Source organism: Brienomyrus brachyistius, chromosome 8 (assembly GCF_023856365.1).
Source record: "Brienomyrus brachyistius isolate T26 chromosome 8, BBRACH_0.4, whole genome shotgun sequence".
In the NCBI taxonomy this organism is placed as follows: Eukaryota; Metazoa; Chordata; class Actinopteri; order Osteoglossiformes; family Mormyridae; genus Brienomyrus; species Brienomyrus brachyistius.
In genome coordinates, this window is record NC_064540.1 from 9,669,800 (window position 1) to 9,686,840 (window position 17,041).

At 46.9% G+C, this 17,041-nt stretch overlaps 2 protein-coding genes across 3 annotated transcripts; one reads left to right on the forward strand and one right to left on the reverse strand.

The window, feature by feature from the left end:
* Positions 1-242: 242 nt before the first annotated feature.
* LOC125747110 (glucose-induced degradation protein 8-B homolog) lies at positions 243-3,904 on the reverse strand. The gene is made up of 5 exons (XM_049021877.1): positions 3,781-3,904; positions 2,812-2,947; positions 2,491-2,687; positions 2,047-2,244; positions 243-1,638 (listed from the first exon to the last, which is right to left on the reverse strand). The coding sequence occupies exons 2-5, from the start codon at positions 2,930-2,932 to the stop codon at positions 1,465-1,467; spliced, it is 690 nt and encodes a 229-aa protein (XP_048877834.1). The 5' UTR covers positions 2,933-2,947; positions 3,781-3,904; the 3' UTR covers positions 243-1,464.
* Positions 3,905-4,338: 434 nt separating this feature from the next.
* On the forward strand, positions 4,339-16,796 carry LOC125747112 (dnaJ homolog subfamily C member 5-like). 2 transcript variants are annotated; one of them, XM_049021883.1, is made up of 6 exons: positions 4,339-4,654; positions 11,144-11,234; positions 11,422-11,551; positions 12,150-12,363; positions 13,507-13,678; positions 13,761-16,796. In XM_049021883.1, the coding sequence occupies exons 3-6, from the start codon at positions 11,442-11,444 to the stop codon at positions 13,865-13,867; spliced, it is 603 nt and encodes a 200-aa protein (XP_048877840.1). In that variant the 5' UTR covers positions 4,339-4,654; positions 11,144-11,234; positions 11,422-11,441; the 3' UTR covers positions 13,868-16,796. The 2 variants fall into 2 exon arrangements, with proteins under 2 accessions (XP_048877840.1, XP_048877839.1); XM_049021882.1 differs by having other exon boundaries at positions 4,340-4,654; positions 11,425-11,551.
* Positions 16,797-17,041: the final 245 nt, after the last annotated feature.

Sequence of the window (17,041 nt, forward strand, 5' to 3'; positions counted from 1 at the left end):
GGCATTTTGCTTTTGTAAATCTCTAGAGTATCCTGCTCAGTGTAAGCAACTGTTCTGTTCTTCTAGTGACCCAGGGTTTGCTTCTAACCAAAGTGACCTGCAAGGTGAACGTCTCCATTTTTGCTGCAGCCCCAGACGCACATGAGCTGGACACCTTGGGTACATGCAGCAGCGCCAGGCGTGATGCTGTATGCTGGCCCTTTTCATCTTGGGTAAAATGATAAAACCACACAACACAGGACTCCACTTTTTCCAAAAGAATTGTTTATTTTTAATCTGTAAATCTGACTGCAAAACTTTCATTAATAAGAGATGAGCTTTCTCCATTTGATCTGCTCACATTATTGGCAGGCTCTCTGGGAAAACACACAATGAGATGCATGTTTTTATGCTTACTTCTGCAGTAAATACAAAACAAAATTGCACTGACAACCGCTGAACATCATACACAAGGCTCAAACAGTCCCCTAGTACCCTTTAAACAATAATTACAAAACAAAAGTACAGCATGCCTACATTCAGCAGAAAGCAAAATTAGTAATGAAAGTCTTTCAGTTGCACGGACAACAACCATTGCTTTCCCCCTGCCCTTTAAAAAGCCCATGTTCCTGCCTGCATGGACCAATGGGATGGCATTGTTCCTGCCTGCATGGACCAATGGGACGGCATTGTTCCTGCCTGCATGGACCAATGGGATGGCATTGTTCCTGCCTGCATGGACCAATGGGATGGCATTGTTCCTGCCTGCATGGACCAATGGAATAGCCTGGACAGTAACAAACCCTACAAGGCAAAGCACCATCATCATCATCCCCAATCGTCTAACCAAAGTGAATTATTCATGAAGCAAACTTAGGAAAACTCTCAGAAACCAACACACACATATACAAACTGGCCAAGAGGCACAAGGCCGTTTCTTTTCAAATATTAAAAACAGGCCATCACCTCCCATTTGTCTCCAATTTACCCATTAATCTTAAATCTGCTTCATGAATGTACTCTACTCTTTCCTGACAGCAGGCCTAATTTAGGCTTAATAATCATGTGCCCCCCCAACCCCCATCCCCACTCCAACTGTACACATCTCTTCATTGACTTAGTGTGTAAGAGAAGCAGCTTTTCAATCAGGCAGTAAAGCTACCTAAAGTAACCACCACTAAACCAACAGGATAAATAACACCATAAACGGCACCGGGCGGCCTCTAAGGAGCGGCACATTGTGTGTCTTAAAATGCCAGGTTAAAGTGTTTACTTCTTACCTAAAGGATCACTTTAAAATTCAACCACATACACTTTGCACAATCAAATTCTTTCAAATACGGGGAAATTTCTCTGATATACCTTTTTTTGCCATTACTATTTTACATACATATTTTATATATAGGGTCCAGTCAATAACTGCTTATAAACAGGAAGAGATCAGGTGACGGCGTGTCTCCACAGTGCATCAGTGCCAGGCTGCCGTTACTTCGGATCCTCGATGGTTCCTTTGCTAAGGTCAGTCATTTTAGGATACTTGACTTTCTTCTGGTCAAGTTCATTCTGGGCCCACAGTAAGAGCTTCAGTAGTTTGGCGAGTTTCGGCGTTGATTCCCTGTTTTCGTAGTCCAACACGGCCTGATTGACCTCACTCCAAACCTGTGGAGTCAACGAAGGCATTTGTTTTCAGTGAAGGTGCACCATTCATTGTATATTGACAGGCAGAAAGATACTTCATCAATCCTGAAGGAAACTGCAGGTTTACGGTAGCACAACATGCACATTTAAACAGTAAAAAAAAGACATTTTGAGAGTAACATAAGAGGAAATAAAGTGTATTAGTGCAAAGAACGTCAGATTGCTTCCGAATTACATAGCAAGTTTATATCTAGCCACTGAATATAAGGTGTATATAAATATAAGCCCTAAGAGCTTTCTGTCGGGTATCATGACATCCTGCTGCACCACAGCTATTCCCAGGCCACGTCCTCAGCTGCCCCCCCCCCCCCCCCCCTCACTGGCCCCTGGCCCTCCCTCATTAACCCCTCCCCCTCCGCTGACCCCTACCTTCTGCCGCTGTGTCATGTTCAGCAGGTCCCCAAAGGGTGAGTCCTCCGGGTTGTCGAAGGCCAGCAGGGCCAGCGTGCGCTCCATCTCCGTCAGGCACTCGCGGCTCTCCTCGCCCTGCTCGGCCAGCTGCGTCTGCGCAAACTCCAGTGCAGACTCCGTCTCACGCAGCCGGATCAGCTCAATAAGGTGCTGCTGCTGCAGGGTGTCAAGGATCAGGGGAGAGAGGGGATGCAGATGAAGAAAAACGTCAGAAGAGGATATGAACATGCATGTTGGCACTACCCATCCTCAGAGCGAGCGTGCAGTCGCTGTGATTCACAGAACCCTTAACTTTTAGGTAACAAGTATCAGACAGCACACCGGCCCAGAACACACACACACACACACACACACACACACACACACACACACACACACACACACAATCACAGTCACTTTTACCTGCAAATGAAAGTACAGGTATCGGTTGGTATCCAGCAACTCCGGGTGGAGGCTGTTGATCAAAGCGATGGCTTCCTGGATCTGCCCTTTCAGTATCATCTCCCGGATCTTTATCCTTTCATCCAGTGAGTCCAGGTCCACACTGGGCTCAATTCCCGACTCCATCCGGAATTTCTCTGCGGCTTCTTTAAAACCTTCTGTAAAACCCAAAACACGTGGGCAAGCATTACAGATGTCCTGGAGGCTTAGGAATAGGTAAGAAAAAAAATGTGAACTTTGACAGCCCATCACACAAACTAGACTTTTATATAAAAGCGCTACCTGTCACTAAGTAATTCATGATGAGTCGGTTCATGTCTGCTCTCTGTATGTGCACATTGTTAAGCTTTTCCATCCACTCTTCTTTGGTGATGTCCTCCGGCTTTTCCGCATAACTCATCATGGATATCCTGCAGAGCTGGAGATGGGCGGCAAAAACGCTCCCGTTAGAATAGAATAGAATGCCTTTTATCGTCACTATACACATGTATAGTGAGATTAAGAGCAGCTCCTTCAGTGCAGACATGTATGTAGAACACAACAAACAATAAGCAAATAGTGCAAAAAGTTCTGGAGCACTATGTACATATGAAGGAATAAAAAACTAAACGTTTTTTTAAATATATGAATCTACAGTGTGATATGCAGTGTGGGATATTGCACATTATTAAGGTATTACACGGTAATGATGATCATGGACACTTAGTAGCGGATGTTGGACATGGATGTTAGTAGCTTCATCTGTACGCTGCCAGCAGTAGCATCACCAGTCTCGCCAATAAGCTGATGGTGCGCTACTAAGACCGGCCTCCCCTATCCGTAAGTCACTAAAACATGTCAGACACGCGGGGTTATTGGCAGTTCGTTTAATTCGGTATGTCTGTACCCAGAGGACGACACCGCAATGCCCATACACCATAATTCGAAGCATAGTACTAATTATACTTGGTTGTAAGAGATAAACCCAACTGATGTGTGGTGTAGCGGAAATCGCCAGATTGCCGGAATAGCGCCGCGTTTTTCACCGCAGCGGCCAGGTCTCACTCGGGCCAAGCACACCGCGGCCTGGCCTGATAACCCAAACAGTGCAGCCTGCAGCTCGCAAAAGCGGATATTCCAACAAAATCACCTGCAAAGGCATCAAATTGCCAGTGCATTTCATAGCGAACGCGGGACAGGCGTGCTAAATCTCGCACCATCTTCACACAGCACCGTAACGCTTAATAATACCACGAAAAAATGAAAACATACCTGCAAATTAAGCTGCTTTTACTGCAGCCGTTGTTAGCGCAGGGCCACGAACGAAACCACGCGATACCTGGGGATGATCCCTAACTGAACGAGATTTCACCAACTCTCTGTTCCGATTGGTCCTTTGCAAGCTACCTGTGTGCGTCATTGGCCGCAGTCCGCATTGAAGGCGCGATATCTGATTGGTCGAAAAAAATGACTGCGCGTGACCAATCCCTAAAACCAAAAACATGATACTACCAAATGGGAGCGATATATAATCCTATATAAAATATTAAACTGGGTTAAAAAAAATTAGGACCATGCTTTTATTATTTCATTATCAAGTACATAAAATCTGTTACATATTTATATACACAGCACACTACAAAATAGTAACAAGTTCTATTCACAAGAACATTTCACCTTTTCATTATTGCTATAAAAATTATATAGCAGAACCTGAGTGTGAAAATGTGTGCGAACACAACAACAATAAAAAAACACTATAATCACAGATTCGTGACCTAACATTTTTATTTATTTATTTATTTATTTATTTATTTATTTAACAGACGCGTTTGGCCAAAGCGACCTAATACCTGCTATTACGAATGATTTCCCTTGCAATGTAATATATATATTCATTAAGCCACTTTTGAATTTCGGAGAAGTCGAATTTTAGCGTTCAGTAAGCATAGTCCTAAGCGATTCTCTCGACTGGGAAGCGCAGTTTGAAGGGGGCCGCCCCCTCTGTGAGCACCGTGATTTACGGGGCGGAGGGACTAGCTGCGGCAGCTGCTGTCGGTTTACTGGGCATGTGAGCCACCCTTCACACCGTGCATCTGATCAAACCAAACCGGCCGTCGCGCAGCCCATCTAGCCTGATAAAACGGTAAGACGAGGCAGTCTACATATTTAAAGTAGCTTCCCTTTTGAATAGTGCTGACCTGCAGACCTTAGTGGTACACTGTTAGTGCTAGCTAACCAATATGGATGCTGTCAATGTAACGTACTACTTTGTGATGCGGTATATAACTGAATATTTTAAACCCTTCCCATTAGTCACTTGAATACGGTACTGGGTTCACTGGATGACATGCATATTAGTTTAGTTTTCTCGCAGATCAGTGCATTATTAACGAAAACATGTTTCCTGTTTGCTAGGTTTTAGTGTGATTTGCAGGCTGTATGCCAGTTGGCTGGTTACTCTCTGCTGCTTTTTGAGATTGAATTTGCCCGACTCTCCGTTTTTATTGCACTCAAAGCTGCCCTGCGCCGTGTCCGGTGCACCATTCCCGGCTTGGCAGATATGAATTAACGGGGATCCCTTCTGCTGACCGAGACTCTTAAAATGCAGGAGAACGGTTGGGTATTTCTGCGTTGTGACTGTTATGACTTCCAGGCCCAATGCTTTTGTACTATACAGGACTTTGAATCGTTTGTTTGTGACTGTTCTAATTTTGCCAACCGGTACTGGTTCTTCCAGTTTGACGAGTGTGTGAAATGTCAGTATTGATCTTTGACGTTGTCCTGATGGCAGCCTTTCCTCCTTATTGGCTCGCCAGGCGCCAGACATAACCTGGATTTCCTTTCACTGACTTGGTTGCAGGAGGCGTATTCACGGGGGTGGGGCGCGCTTTTATTCCCTTAAGTATAGTCGGATTTCATTGTCCAGGTAATGGCAGAAGCCTGACTCATTGATGATTAATTCTTCGTGATCAGTCGCGTTATGGTGACGCAATCGCCGTGCATGTAGCCATCCTGACACCGCAGACGGGGTTTCAGACTCAGGCCCGCAGGACTCTTACGTGTGCTGCTTTCATTTAAGCTTCAGCGGCAGATTGCTATGGTTACTATATAACGGTGTTAATTAAAGAAGCAGGTACTTCATGGTGCTTCTTCCTCTGGGGGACCTTGTCTACTGTGTCTTCTCACCTTCCTGCGCCCCATCGTTACATATTGCTACATATTGGTCCCTGCGCCCCATCGCTGCTCCTCAGATCAGTCTCGTCATTTTTGCTTCCAGTCATGGAATGATGATGTAACTTTCCTCTCATGATTGATTGTCCTGTCAGTGACTTGTCTTGATCTCGCCGCCCCCCCCCCCCTGACACACACACCTCTGTGCCCTCCCATTCTGTCACCAGCCACAGTGTCACTCTTTGCTCCTTGTCATTCTCTCACATTCTTTTTCTCCTGTGAACTCTCACAGCATCCACAATGGGGGACCCCCACTAGCCCCTTGCATTGCTAGCCACAAGGACCTCCCTTGGCGATTTGGGATCTTCGTTCTCCCCTGATGACACTGTCTACTCCTGCTTCTTCATCTGCATGTGCTCTGTCCTCCTCTATTTCCTGCCTTGCCCCCCCCCCCCCCCCCCCCCACACACACACACACACACACACACACACACACACACACACACACACACACACACACACACACTATCTACACAATCTTTAACAGCTTGCATATTTGCCACTGCCATGTGTGCACATCCATACTCAATGTGTATGTTTATGTATTTGGGAACCAGGATCTGTATTAATCAGAATTTTTCTGTACTCAAATCTATTTTATTTTTAGTTCAATTTATATTACATTAAGTATTTTCTGTGTTAGGATTAGCGCATACATTTACAATCAAGACAAATTCCTAATACATGCAGGTGTCGGCTACCTGGACATTAAAGTGATTCCTGAAAGTTTTTGGTGTTTTGCAAACATTCCACAAATATGGGTGATCTTGGACACCCCCTCTGCCAAGACAAATAGCATTACTTTCTTAAAAATAATATAATAATAATCATACTTCATTGATCCTGGTGGGGGAAGTTCTCTTACCTACCCCATACTGCTGTACATGACACTCATGTAGGTACTGTGCAGTGCATGGGGGCAGTATCCCATCAGTTGTGGGGGTGGAATTTTGTTGGGGTGTGGGCATGGGCACAGTGCCCGTCAGTCATGGGGGTGGTGCTCGTCAAGCAGTGCGGTGTCCATCAGTCGTGGGTGTGGTACCTTGTCAGGCTGTGCATGTGGGCAGTGCCCGTTAGTCATGGGGGCAGTGCCCGTTAGTCATGGGGGCAGTGCCCGTTAGTCATGGGGGCAGTGCCTGTTAGTCATGGGGGCGGTGCCTTATCAGGCGGGGCGGTGCCTTATCAGGCGGGGCGGTGTCTGTCAGTCGTGGGGGCAGTGTCTCATTAGGCTGTGCTTGGGGGTGCTGCACGTCGGTCGTGGGGTACAGGTGCAGGCATGGTACCCTCTTCTGGGGGTTGCATATATTCAACCTTTGGGGATGGGGCCAGAGAGAGTTCCAGCTTTTTACACTAAGATAGATCAGATTTGGTGGGTGGGGGGCACTTGTACTCCAACCACAAGCTATATTTAGGTCGGGGCACAGCTGGCTGACGTGAAGGTCTGCAGCCAGTCACATGTGGCAACGTGTCATTTGAAGTTTAACACTACTTTGATTATTTTTTTTCCAGTCCTATTTATGAATGTGCAACTGGCAAAAGCTGCTTCGCATTGAGTTCTCTTAGCCTGCAGGGAGAGAGTGGTGAATCATTAAGGAGACCTGCCATTGCATCATGTATTACAAACCATCACCAACATGGTCAGCTCTACGTCCCTTTGGCTGGGGCTCCCAGGCTTTGTCAACTAGACCTGACTGGGTGTGACGATGCTCCTGGATCACTTGGCATGTTGGCTTGCTGTAACAGATCATGTGACCAGCACAGCCCCTCTGCCTCCTTTCCCGAGCCTCCTTTTACTCGTGATTTAATGATCTGCTGCCATCCTTCTTGAAATTTAATTTTTGTCAATACTTAAAAATTAAAACTAGAGAAATTTACAAGAAGTGTGTTTTGGACGAAGTGGAAGAATACAAAGCTACTGATAGTAAGTGTACAAGATATGCAAAATGCTTTTTGCTGACTTACTCGCTGTGTAGTGGCATCAAGGGTCGCCTGCTCCCTTGTTGTGTTGGTTCAGCTTAATGAAGGACAGGTTTTATCAGTTGTGGATGGGAGGAAGAATACGGCGGGGGGGCTTTATGAAATGGCGGGTCAGTCATGTGACTAAGGTGTTACAGCTCATTGGCACTCCATCTGAATTGTGATTGGTGCGTTTTTTCCAGGTGTGCGGCAGTAACGCAGTGGGACTCTGCGATTGTTTAGACCGCAGCTGTGTGATTCTTCTTTGCTCTCAACTTGGCCTGGGTTCACTGTTAAGGCTTTCTATTTGCTCGCTGCACTGCTGCCTGCTCAGGGTGGTCTAATGATTAGGTTAAAAATCGATATGAATGTATGACGATTTAAATGTGGAAAATGAATCGCTACTTTAGTACTTGAACAGAGAGTCTGGTGTAATGTTACTTGATTTCACAACGTCAGTTCGACGTCTGATGTCACTGCGTATTCACGTGGACGTCGTACGTCACTTTTTGGTTTTGACCGAACGCGAGATGGCGAGCGAATTTGAAATTGAGGACGCACCGCCGGGTGGCATGGTGACGCAGTGGTTAGCGCTGCTCCATCACGGCAAGAAGGTTCGGTCCCGGGTCCTTTCTGTGTAGAGTTCGCATGCTATCCACGTGTTCGTGTGGGTTTTCGCCAGGGGCTCTGGTTTCCTCCCACGGTCCAAAAGCTTGCAGGATATGTTGATTTGTGAGTCTAAATTGGCCCTGTAGTTAGGTCTGTGCGCCCCGCGGTGTGTTGGTGGCTGCCCGGGGTTGTTTCCCGTCTGCGCCCATTGTTCCTGGGATAGGCTCCAGTCCCCCCCGCAACTCCAGTTGGGTTTAAGCGGTTTCAGAAAATGGATGGATGGATGGATGGATGGACGCACCACCTGATCTTAAATCGGCAGTGTGGCAGCATTTTAACTTTCTGGTAATCACCAACGAAAATGGCGAAAAGACAAGACAAAAACTGTGCAAACATGGTAAAAGACTGATAACATACACAAATAGCACAGCAAACATGCTTCAGCGTGTCCACTGGCACCACAGTGAGCTCAATTCACCATTATTAAAGGGGCAAACCACGCTAAGAAGCTGCACATGCAAGCCTTAGTTTGTTTATTTGAAGATTTTTTTTAAATTATTATTATTTACTTATTTTGATTTGTATCAGTTGCACTGTTAAGAAGAGCACACATTTTGAACAGTTTAGAAAGATAAAAAATCGTGAGAAAATCGTATCGTGAGTTGAGTGTATCATTACAAACCTAGTGCCTAGTCTTGGGACTGAGGGGGAGGCTCAGAGAGTTCAGTCCAACAGCTCTCATGTGGTAGTGGGCATGTCTACCTCTCTGTGTTGGGGCTCTGTGTATGTGTGTGTGTGTGTGTGTGTGTGTGTGTGTGTGTGTATATATATTTATATATATATATATATATATATATATATATATATATATATATACACACACAAACATTTAAAAATGCCTTTTACAGTCTACGGCATACTCCCATGGCTGATGTAACCCCGTTAGTCTGCCATAGCGCAATGAGATCTGGTGACAGAAACAGATAAATCTGGCGAGAGCCGCTCCAGTGATGGCACAGTCAAGCCTACAGGCAGATGAATGGATGTATTTCAGATGTCAGCAATATGTAGTCAGTGACGAGCTGGACGAAAGCAAAGTCGTATGTAAAATGGAGGTGAAGTACTGTGGAATTTCCACAACCATGTAACAAGAAATCATTTAGATGCGCAATCTGCAAAAACGTCTGATCCGAAAGTTTTTTTTGGTTGTATTAAATAAAAAGTTTATTAATGTGACTGTTTTGAGGTCAGTTCTTATTGCATATAAGTAATAGTTAATAACAGTTTGGGGGGGGGGGGGTGCATGGTGATGCATGGGTTAGCACTGTTACCTCACATCTCTGGGACCTGGGTTCGAGTCTCTGCTAGGATTCCTTGTGTATGGAGTTTGCATGTCCTCGCTGTGTCATCATGGGGTTTCCTCTAGATACTCCGATATAGATACTCTGAATAGGACAAGCAGTGAAAAATAAATGAATGAATTATGTTACAGGGTACAATTTACAGCATTAGTTCTCTGATAATCTCTTTCTTATTCAAGCAAAACTGGTATTGTCACTGAAATAATCGATTCAGTATTAAATCAAATCAAAAATTGAATTGAATTGAATTGGGACCTTGTGAATCGGAATCAAATTGATTCAGGAAATCACTGGTAATAACCTGCCACACCACTGGGCCCTTGAGCCAGGCCTTTAACCCCCAAGTGCTCCGGGGACAGGCTGACCCTGCTGTCGCACTTGTACGTTGCTTTGGATAAAAACATCTGCTAAAAATGTAAATGTGAAATCTCTTGTTACAAGGTAGGTCAGTCCAGGGTGTTCTGTTCCATAGGACGTCTCCTGCTGGAGGCAGGCAGTGGGGCAGTGCTAACCTGCAAGGGATGCGGTACCTGGTGCCCTGTACGTGTCAGGGTGCATGCGTTCTATGAACTTGCATCATATCTCTTGATCAGTTAATGCGCATCCTGACCAGCCCTCAGAAAACTGCAAACTTATGCTGTTTTCCTGGGGGCAGGTATTTGTTCTGTCTGGCCCCAGGGTGTTTGCGCTGTGCCAGGATGCAGCTGATAGGAGAGCCACAAAGATGGAGCTCATAGGGTGGCAGAGTGGTTAAGGACCTGAGGGGAAGCGTGCTGTTACCATCTGTGCTTTTAAATGAAGCACTTGGTGGTAATTGTGCCTCTGAGCTCAGCACGATTGGTACTGAGTAATAGCAAGGTGTCTTCCAAAGGATGAGGCAGGGGCAGCGTGTTTCCATGGGTGGGTGTGTCTTCCCAGGGGTGGGGCGGGGCACTCCGATTGTGGGTGTGTCTTCCTGCTCCTTCAGGTGGGCGTGTCTTCCCAGGGGTGGGGCGGGGCAGTCCCATTGGTGGGTGTGTCTTCCTGCTCCTTCAGGTGGGTGTGTCTTTCCAAAGTACTTTCAGTACTTTTCCGTTTTCTACTGACTTCCGGTTGAGTTCCAGTATCTGAAGGGTTAAACCAGCCGGGGTACTTTTTTGGTACTTTGGTGCTTTGGGGGTGGGACTTGCAAGTGCCTTGTTTGTCGATTTTAATTATGCAAGTAGCCTGTCTCTGAAACGCAACACAAGCGCAGTCTTGGAAAAAACTCAGAAAACAGCCATAAATTAAGTAAAAAAAAAAAAGTAATAATGCAAAAAGGGGTTCAAAATGACAAAACACAAGTAGTACTGTCCTTTTTTTTGCATTATTTTTTTTTTTTTTTGCACCAGGAACCAAAGTATGGTTCCTGGTGCTGTGAAGAGCTCCCTTGGTTTAGCTCTCTCTTCCTCGTGTCTGCCTGCTGCTTCACCTATCTCACGCCCTGACTGTAACAGCTTCCTGTGTCAGCGTTGGACCCTCCACCATCTCCTCCAGCTCTTCCAGCCAAGAACCAAGTTCAGCCTCAGCCAAGCCTTGTGTTTTAAGGTTAGGTTGCCTCTGTTTTCACTGTCAGTTGTGATTGTCACCGTTTGTGTGAGAAGCATGTTTCGGGATCCCTTCTAACTTTGACACTGATCCTTCTCCCCAAAACACATGGGGGGGGGACTTTTCTCTGGAGGGTATAGTCGGCACTGTTCTCCCTAACTGATTACCCCCCCCCCCCCCCCCCCAGCAGGTCACACAGGCGGAGTCATGGCGGAGCAGCATAGGCAACGCTCGCTCTCCACCTCTGGGGAGACCCTGTATCGTGTGCTGGGGGTCGAGAAGATGGCCACTCCTGACGACATCAAGAAGTCCTACAGGTGAGGCCTCCTGCCGTTGTGTCAGGTTCTGCCTGATCATGCCCCTCCCCCCACCCTGTCTCCAGCCCTCCCTTGATCCCTTGATCTAGTCCGTTCCCCTCTAAGCATTTTCCCTGACCTACAAATCCAGCTGCATCTTAAGATGTGGTCCTTCCAGTAATGGTGAACCAGTTCACCAGGGCTATTTGTCTGTGATGCCACAGGAGGCCTTTTTCTTAACACATGTGATTTATTATTATTTTTTTTTTATATAGCCTCCCCACCCCTCGCCTGTGAAGGTGGTTTTCTTTGAGCAGGTTATTTTTAAGTTCAGTTCCTGCTGATTGTCACAAGAGGGAGGCAGTGAGCTGTGAAACTATACTGAGGCTTGCAAACGTGGCACCTAGTGTTCAGGAGTGGAACCTCGCATTTCGAGCTTGTGCTGAAAAATATTCTGCTGCTTTTCTGTGTGAAATATATGTAGACAAGCTGTGCCTCAATAAACTGTAAAAAAAAAAAAAAATTACTTTAGCTGTCCTACATAAACTGATTTCCTGATAATTTTTGGATATGCGTATTTACCAAAGATACGGTGTAACACTTTGCCTGGGCACCACAGGAAATTAGCATTGAAGTTTCACCCTGACAAGAACCCAGACAACCCAGAGGCGGCTGAGAAGTTCAAGGAGATCAACAGCGCTCACACCATCCTGACGGACCCCACTAAGCGCAACATCTACGACAAGTACGGCTCCTTGGGCCTGTATGTGGCTGAGCAGTTTGGCGAAGAGAATGTCAACACCTACTTCGTGCTGTCCAGCTGGTGGGCTAAGGTAAGTGAGCGGACCGAGGACACAGGGTGGCTCTGGGTGGGTTTGACTATAGGATACAGTACATTTACATTTAACACAATTAGCACAAGTGAGGCAAACAGCACATTAATGCTATCAAAGAGTCAACTGATGAGTGCGGCTAGGCTGAGCTTCCAATGAATGTCCAGGTAGAAGTGTAAGCAGTACTGGAGGAGGAGCTACACAAGAACTATACAACTACATGTCAGCTTTAACAAGGCAAGAATCTAATAAGACTATTCAATGGCCAGATGTGCAACTTAAGAGCACAAAGAACATAAAGAGGCATCAGGCTAGTAGAGAAATTCATGGAACAGATGGCTCTTGAAGCATTTCGTGAAGGTACAGATGGAGTCTGATGACTGGATGCAGTTTGGAAGCTCATTCCATGATCAGGGAGCCACACGTGAACCATCTGGAGCCCCACTTCCCCCAGGATGTCGAGGGTGCTGAGCACAGGGGGATGCAGCAGTGATCCGAACCCTTTTTCTTTGGTTTTTGATAGATCACAATTTTTTAAACTTGTTTTGTACCCCACATAGCCGTCAGCATCGTCTTTAGAGTCAATCACAGTGCCGACCAGAAATGCTGGAGCAGCTATTACCCTTCGGCTCCTGGCAGACTGTCATGGAGACAGTGCGGACGATCCAGGCCGACCAGAACAGTCAGCTACTGTGTTAGGCATTTGCATGTTCCCAAGGGCTTTGGGCTCAGCAGCTGGTAATATGAGTCTTTGTGGTGTGACTGTAGAAGTCTAACCTCTTCAGGCTGTACACTGGCCATGACTTACAAATCAGCACAACCGCTGGGCTACCATTGCACACAATATTACATCTAAATTCTTAATCTTCTGAGTGACATCAGACTCCGCCTGCTTCTTTCGCTGTAGGCCATGTAGGAGCTACATCTGAGTGATTCTCTACTGTATCAGGATAAGGTTGGGGGTTGAGTTCTCTTTACCCTTGACGTCCTGTTAACTGCTCTGCCAATGCCTTGTGCTGCCATATCCCAGGTTGCACAAATTGCCGCTTTCCACCTGAATCTTACACTATCACTGCCGTCTCATCTCTCGTTCCTCTTTGATCACATTATCCGGCTTTCCTCCCTCTGTACTGCCCCCTGCAGGCCCTCTTTGTATTGTGCGGCCTGGCGACAGGCTGCTACTTCTGCTGCTGCCTCTGCTGCTGCTGTAACTGCTGCTGCGGGAAATGCAAGCCGCGTCCACCAGAGGGCCAGGATCAGGAGTTCTATGTATCGCCGGAAGATCTAGAGGCCGAGCTACAGTCTGACGAGAAGGGTGAGTTGCCAGGGGTGTGCGCGCACTCCAGGGAGTATTATCTAACCCGGTTTTTAACTTTGAGGCTTTGTGTCTTTCTCAGAGTCCTCAGCCCCCATCACGATGCAGCCCTCGTCTGCGACCGAGACGACCCAGCTGAACACCGACGTCCACTACTCCAGCTACCACACTGACACTGGCTTCAACTAGGCCCCTGCGCCCCCCCCCTCTCCCCCCCCAGCCCCAGAAAAGCCAGGCCAGAGGGGTATAGGCGGGGTGAATCTGAAGAGGTCATTTGCAGTGCAGCAGAAAGGGGCAGAGCAGCCTGATGGGCCTGGCCCCCCCTCGGGCCGGGCAGTGGGGAAGCTGCTTTTGAAAGCAGACGGACGTTCGGTTTTGTCAGTATGTGTGTGTGTGTTTGTGCTTTTGGAGTTCATGGTCCATTTCAGATCTGCTCTTTGTTCTGTTTCATACATGTGCTTAATATTTCTTGGGTAGGTTCTCTGGTTGTGTGCGTGTGCCTCGGTCCCGGTTTCAGCATGTTCCCTAGGCCCCTCCTGCCCTCCTGCCCCCACTGCGGTGCTGCCAGCCTCCCGGTCACCCACAGGCCGACGTTCATGTGCACGAGCCTCGGACCCCTGCATGCCTGTGCCCTCCTCTGTGTCTGAGCTCGATGTGTGATGGAAGCAGCCGGGGGGGATGGGGCCAGACTGACCAGACAGCCTGCCCCGTGACACCCCCCAGGGGTAACTCCCTTCTGGTGCGGGATCACCTCGGCTGCGCCGTCTCGTGTTGGCCATCGTGTTCGACAGGATGTTTCTTCTGCTCTATGCCGTGCATGTGGCTCTGTAGTGCCCCCTTGTGGCTCTCTGTCCTGTCCCGTGATGCTCCCCATATCTCCCAGGCCCAGGTAACGGCGCCATGCTCTCATCATGCGGGGCTGGCTGTGATACTGAAAGCCCATCTGGTGTCCGGCACCTGCCTGTGCCCTTTGTGCAGCTTTTCCTCCTCCTGAGAGATTGGCCCCTGGCCAGCAGGCAGACGGCCCGGGGATATTAGGCGTTCGCTTGGCCGTAGCCCCCCCCCCCCCCTCCCATCCGTAAGTGTGTAATGGCCCACGGTGGGATGGAGTTGCTCCCATTTTCAGCTGCACTATGAGGATTTTGTGGAGATAGCGTTGCTGGGGGAGGGGGGAGGAGGGTCGCTGACACTCGCTCTCGTGCTTTACATTCCTACCAGCTCGGTGTCCCTCCCATGCCAAGTGCAGGGGGCATGATGTGGCCCTTATCGCGCCCAGCCAAGCCATGCTGGACCCTCAATGAGTATCCCGGCCTGGGTTTTGAAAGTCGCTCTGTGGGTCTCGTGTGTTAATTTCCACCCCTGGTCACTCTCTGCAACCGCTGATGGTGTTAGCTGTAGCTATAAGCGTCACTGCCTGTGCAGACGGTCCCACTAGGGGTCGCCCCTGTTCCATGTTTTCCCCCGACTGAATTTCCTGCGGGTTGATTTCCTGGAAGACTGAGCTGCTTTTTGGTACAAGCTGACCCACCAAATCGCTCATTCCGGGTTGTTGAGTTGGCAGTGGAGTTTACGGCGCCTCCAAGCTGGTCCCATCTAAGCAGGGCCTCCCTAACAGAGCTTCTCTTCATTTTTGTGTGTTTTTGGGGTCTTTCTCTGGTTTAATCTGTGCTTATTCTGTGCTTCTTTCCGGACGGGCTACAGGACGTGTTGAAATTTGAGTGTCTTTTGAGCTTCTGATGGCCAGATTTATCTCTGAAGAATATACCCTCAGCTCGGCGGCAGATGTTATGCTCACTGCCTCATTCTTTTCTCTCGCCTTGCAAACCTCAGGATGAAATCTGGTGTCTCCCCCCCCCCCAGCCCCCACACCCCCATACTCCAGCTCAAATTTTTCCTTGAACAACTGTTTACATTTTGTTAGCACTGGTGAGTTAAAAATGTTTCACAATTGCGTAAAAGCCATCATATAGGAAAGACTGGAAGGACTGAAACGGCTTATTAAAAATGGAAGTTTCCCAACTTTTATCCCAAAGCATCTAACAAATAACTCTGTTTTGTCAGAAGCACAGGTTGGCTGGGAGATGCGATTTTTTTTTTTTTTTCTTTTTTTTTTCTCTCTCCAATCACAAGTCATCTTCAGCTGAATGTTTCCCTGCTTTTGCTTCCACATGCTCTGTGTGCATTGAGCAGATGTGGCTGGGCTCATGCGGGTGAAATTTAAACTGCTTCTGTCTCCTGCATCATTCTCCTTTCGCAAGATCCTGTAATTCTCCTGCACCTTTGTACATATTTCTGTGTATATAGCACTAACCTGTTGGCCTGCATTACACCCGTGTAACCAGATAATGTGATTTTCTTTGCTGATATAAACTGGGCCTGTAACAATATTCACTGTTTGTCACGTGCCAGGACAAAAAAGAAAAAAAGACTCAAATGTTCAGTTCATGTCTAATCTCTGCCAGCAAAAAAAAAGAAGAGCAGCCTGTAGGAGCTTTGCTTGCTGAATGGTTCACTGCAGTTTAATATTTCGCTTGCACGTGGTAGCACAGGACTGGACCGTGGTCTTGTGGTATAATGCACATGCCACAGCCGAGCTGGGTCTCGCACCATCAGCTTCCAAGGTGGGTTACAGTGATCAGGTGTATAACCAAGGCGCACACACCAGGGAAATGGCTGGTGTGAAAACCACCAACGCTTTGTGTCGCCTTGTTTTAGTGCCACTGTCAGCGTGGGTAACAAGGCTTGAGACACTGCCCAAGGATTTGCCATTAAGTGCGAGCTGTCAAGAGATAGACGGTACGTGTTTGACTGTTCAGGATCAGAGACTGGCAGATTTATTTAAGGATCTTGAAACTGAAAATAGTGTCATAGTAACATGTGTTGTATTTATTTTTCAATGGTTTTTAATAACGCATACTGTAGTTTTTAATGGTATGTAATTTAGTTGTGACCATTGAACTGTGTGTAACACAACTTAATGGTTGAACTCTGTTGTACATACACTTAAATATAACTAAAGTAATAGTTTTGTTTTAGCATGGTCACATCAGACAGGAAAAAAAAGAAATGTTGGTAATTTATTGAATTTGCTGTTGTAAAATAAATGTTTTGGAACATTTTTTGTGGTTCCTTTTTGTATGTGTGTGTGTGTATCATTTTCCCAGCTTTGAGTCTTTTACTGAGACAATTCAATGTATTAATTATTATCAAAATGGGAATGAAATACACAATATTTTTCCTGTAACCGACCACAGCATTATTAATTTATTTTTCTTTTTTTTTTTTAAAAAAAAAGTGAGGATACATACTACACACTGGGGGGTGGGTATGCAGTGACTGGGCGATAATAATGAAGCACTGTTG